At 48.9% G+C, this 5,000-nt stretch overlaps 1 protein-coding gene across 1 annotated transcript in view; it reads right to left on the bottom strand.

The window, feature by feature from the left end:
- The window catches only part of LOC122249898 (activator of 90 kDa heat shock protein ATPase homolog 2), a 13,593-nt gene that overhangs the window by 220 nt on the left and 8,373 nt on the right, over window positions 1-5,000 (bottom strand). Inside the window, exons 8-10 of the mRNA XM_086535405.1 lie at window positions 3,784-3,843; window positions 1,933-2,167; window positions 1-1,029 (exon numbers count right to left, since the gene is read on the bottom strand). The exon at window positions 1-1,029 is cut by the window's left edge and continues 220 nt beyond it. Coding sequence (XP_086391531.1) covers window positions 908-1,029; window positions 1,933-2,167; window positions 3,784-3,843 — 417 coding nt within the window. The 3' untranslated portion in view covers window positions 1-907. The remainder of the gene's footprint in view (window positions 1,030-1,932; window positions 2,168-3,783; window positions 3,844-5,000) is intronic.

Below are 5,000 nucleotides of genomic sequence, written 5' to 3'. Positions count from 1 at the left end.
GGACGTTGGGAAGGGTAGAGAAAGGGGGAAGGGAGAATGGGAAGGGGAAAATAAGGAGAGGGAGAGGGAGAGGAGGAGAGGGGAAGAGGGGAAGAGGGAGAGGGAGAAAGAGAGAGAGAGAGAGAGATAGGGGGGGGAGAGAAGAGAGCAGTCGAAACTTAACTTTTTGCTCTAAAACATAGTCCTGAAAATATAAAAAGTACATTTGTAAGGATACAACTAAAATGTCGCAATACTACATATACAATGATCACAGGGACTTGATTTCCTTCAAATATATGTATGAATAAATTAAAAATAACCTGAATTTGTCCATGAAAAAATGAGAAGCCTGAGGAATCCAGATCTGAACCAGGCTGATGAGGTACAGCGTTTTAGATTAACTATTTATCCATTATAATGAATAGAAGAGTTATGAAAATACATAGGCACAAGCCAGTTGGAAATCTAAATCAATATCCATCATAAAGCCATAAATAACTATTTTTAAAATAATAATAATTAAATAGTGTTTTTCTTTAAGTTGGCTAGTTACAGATTGATCAAATCCAAGCCTATAGATATCTACATTTTCTCGTCCTTTTGCTTCTAAACACCGAAATTGATAAGATGAACAGTATTGTGCCTTTCCTTCTGACCTCTGTACAGGGGAGGGGGGTGGTGGTGCCTGAAAAAGCTTACCACCCACGGAAAAAAAGGAGAAGAAAATGTGAATTACAATATGATTATCAAGAACATAGCCTTCTGATTTTCCCCGAGAGAACGGTTTTTTCCCATCAAGTAGCAGAGAAGAGACGGCGCCCTGCTATCGAATGCCATCGACGAATATCAGGAGTTCAGTACCGAGCGTGTGAGGGCAGGCAGTGCACACCTGGCGCTACTAGGCAGTGGCGAGGGGAGCAGCGCCTCATATGAGCATCGCGCCGAAGCCAAAGGTTCGTTTAATACTATCCCAGAAGTAGTTCTTCCAGCCTTCTTTCGTCCTGTCGACGTCACTGCGGGGGAAAGAGAGGGAAAAAATAGATATTGCTCAGGGATAAACTATTGCACTATTTGATTCCTTTGCAAGTAAGCATGAGATAGAGAGAGAGAGAGAGAGAGAGAGAGAGAGAGAGAGAGAGAGAGAGAGAGAGAGAGAGAGAGAGAGAGAGAGAGAGAGAGAGAGAGAGAGAGAGAGAGAGAGAAGAGAGAGAGAGAGAGAGAGAGAGAGAGAGCAGAAAAGAGAGAGGAGAGAGGAGAGAGAGGGAGGGAGGAGAGGGGAGGGAGAGAGAAGGGGGTAGAGAAGAGAGGAAGAGGGAAGAGAGAAGAGAGAGAAGATAGAGAGGAAAGAGAGAGAGAGAGAGAGAGAGAGAGGTAGGAGAGAGAGAGAAGAGAGAAAGAGAGAGAGAGAGGTGAAAGAGAGAGAGAGGAGAGAGAGAGAGAGGAGAGAGAGAGCGAGAGAGAGAGAGAGAGAGAGAGAGAAAAGAGAAGGAGAGAAGTGTAAAGGGAAGAGAGAGAAAAGAGAGAGAGAGAGAGAATTGGAAAGAGAGAGAGAGGGCAGGAAGAGATGGAGAGAGAGAGAGAGAACGAGAGAGTATGAGAGAAAGAGAGAGTAGGAGAGAAAGAGAGAGTATGAGAGAAAGAGAGAGTGAGAGAAAGAGAAGAGTGAGAGAGTGAGGAAAGTGAGAGAGAGAGAGAGCAGTGAGAGTAAGTAAATAGAAGAGAGTGAAGAGAGAGAGAAGAAGAGAGTCTGTAGAGAGAGAGAGAGAAGAGAGAGAGAAGTAGAGAGAGAGGAGAGAGGAGAGAGAGAGAGAGAGAAGAAGAGAGAGAGAGAGAGAGAAGAAAGAGAGAGGAGAGAGAGAGGGGGGCGCGCGAGACGCGGGGGCGCGCGAGAGGCGGGGCAGCAGAGCGGCAGGCGTCCGCGCGGGCGGCCGCGGCAGACGCGTGCGGCACGGGCGCGCGTTCGAAGTGCGGGGCCGTGCGCGCGGCGAACACAGAGCGGCGAGGGAGGTCCGCGCGGGCGAGCGGGCCGGGCGCGGGCTGCGGGCGCGGTCGCTTCTTCGGGCGCGGGAGCGTGCGCTGGTCTCTGGCGCGTCCGCCTCGCGCGGAGGGCGCCCCGCGCTGCGCCCCCGCCTGCTTTCTGATCCCGCGCCCGCGCCCGCGCCCGCTCCCGCTGTCTGCGTGTATTCTGCCACCGCCGACCGCGGGTGCCGGGCAAGAGCCCACCACCCACCCTCACCATCACCTCACTCTCCACAAACTCTCACTCACACACACACACTCACTCATACACACTCACACTCTCACACACTCTCTCCCACACACACTTGGGAGTCACACACCACAAAACACACACTCACACTCTCTCTCTAACTCACACACTCTCACACACCACCCAAACACTCACAATCAATCTCTCCTCTAACACACATACTCACACTCACTCACACACACTCTCCCACACTCCACTCTCACTCACTCACACACTCACTCCTCATCAAACACTCAACTACACATCAAACACACACTCACTCACACACCCACACACTCACACCAACACACACTCTTCACACGAGCAACTCACAATCAAACACACACTCTCTCACACACTCACGCTCTCTCCGCTCGCGCGCTCGCTCGCGCTCGCGCTCGCGCTCCGCTCGCTGCGCGAGCTCGATCGCGCGCGCCCGCGCCCGCTCTCAGCTCGCGCGCTCAGCGCGCGCGCGCGCCTGCGTCGCTCTCTCTCGCGCGCTCGCTCGCTCGCTCGCGCTGTCTTCGCTCGCGCTCGCACACAACGACTACACACACACACACCACAATCTCCACACACACTCTACAATAACACTCTACATCTCACACCACTCACGCACGCACGCGCGCACGATGCACCCCCGCGCCATCGGTCGGTCTCCTCGTGCGCGCGTGCCGACGCCCCCGCGCGCCAGCGGTGCTAGCGCCCACCCACCCACCCTCCACACACACCCCACACGCACACATCTCATACACTCACACATCCACACTCTCACACGCGCAGATCTCGCGCGCGCGCGCGCGCGCGCGCTCGCGCGCACGCTCGAGCGCGCGAGCGCGAGCGCGCGCGCGCGCGCGCGAGCGCAGCGCGCGCCGCGCGCGAGCTCTCGCGCTGCGTCGTATCGCGCGCGGTTGGCGCCCCGCCTCCGGGGCGCCGCCCCCCCCGTCCCGCGGTGTGCCGTGCCAAGCGCCCTCCCATCCTCCCTCATCCCACACTCAAACCTCGGTCCCCTCGCGCGACCGCGCGCTCTCGCTCGCGCGCGCTCCTCGCGCTCTCTGCTCGCGCGCTCCGCGCATCGAGCTCGCGCTCGCCCGCTCGCGCGCGCTCGCGCGCCGCGCTCCCTCCTCGCTCGCTCTCGCGCGCTCGCGCGCGCTCTCGCCGCTCGCCTCTCGCCTCGCGCGCTCGCTCGCGCTCGCGCGCGCGAGAGAGCGCTCGATCGCGCGCGCCCGCGTGCCGACGCGCGCGCGCGCGCTATCGCTCGCGCGCTCGCGCGCGCGCGCGCGCGCGCTCGCGCGCGCGCGCGCTCTCTCGCGCGCTCGCTCTCGCTCTCGCTCTCTCCCTCTACCCTGCGCCCCGCGCCCCGCTCCCTCCACTACGCCCGCGCCCGCGCCCCTCTCACGATCCCACTCCCGCGCCCTGCGCCCCTCGCTCTTCACAGGCTCTCTGGCGCCCCACCCCTACCCCAACATCGCAAGGTCACCCATGCAAGTCAGCGCCGCCCTATCAGACTCAACACGACTTTTTGTTGACTATCTCAAGTACCAGAGTTGCACATCTGGTCCAGAAGGCCAAGTCTTAAATCGCCACTTCTGTACTATCTGCTTGTTTGGTTCCTGGAAAGATAACAAAACAGAAGTGATCACTAAGTAACACCAAGCAATGTTGTTGTTGATTAAGATACATATACATATATATAAATCAGGGATGGGATGCAGTCTCTGTATCGGTGGTATCAGCCTATACTTGAGGTATCTGTATAAGTGTCAGTAATAAGTGACAGATACCAGCTGATACTCTTTAGGTCCTCAATACATGGGATCTTGGATCCAAGGGACAAAATTCTGAAAAATCAATTCTCTTTCTATCTCATTATTTCCTTCTCCTTTCCCTGTCTTTCTCTCTCCTACATTTTCTCTCTCTCTTTATCCTACCTCTCCTATCCCTTTCTCTTTGAAATAATGAAAAAGAGAGAGGGAGATTTATATTTATATATATATCCCTCTTATTCTTGATCAACCATTCAGGACACAGGATTTATAATTACAAACATGCATGCGTGTACATGCGCACACACACACACACACATATATATATAAATATACATATATACATATTATATATATATATATATATATATATATATATTATATAAATATATATATATATATATATAAATATATTCATTTTCATCATATAAATATATATAATATATTAATATATAAATATATACACTTTAACCATATATTCATAAACATTATACATCATATATACATTATACATTATAAATACATTATATATATATATATATAAATATATTATATATATATATATATATATATTAAACTATTATATATACATATATATATATGTTTATATATATATATATATATATATATATATATATTAAATATATATATTATATAATAATAATATATATATAACTATATAACCTCACAAAATATATATAATATTTTATATCTATATAAATTAGCTTATATATATATATTATATATATATAGAAATTACTATATATCATATCCTATATCTATAACGCTATCTATATATACATATATGGTATATGTATGTGTATGTGTGTTTTGTATGCATCTAAGTGTATTGAATATAATGTAATTTGTATATATGTATACATTATATAAATATAAATAAATATAAATATTAAAATCTATAAATAATAGTATATATATATATATATATATATATATATATATATTATATATATATACATCCATATGTATACCAGTATATAAAT

Source organism: Penaeus japonicus, unplaced genomic scaffold (assembly GCF_977035675.1).
Source record: "Penaeus japonicus unplaced genomic scaffold, GWHDUDI00000001_assembly GWHDUDI00000004, whole genome shotgun sequence".
In the NCBI taxonomy this organism is placed as follows: Eukaryota; Metazoa; Arthropoda; class Malacostraca; order Decapoda; family Penaeidae; genus Penaeus; species Penaeus japonicus.
The sequence above is the reverse complement of the archived record's forward strand: the minus strand, read 5'-3'. Positions and strand labels throughout refer to the sequence as shown.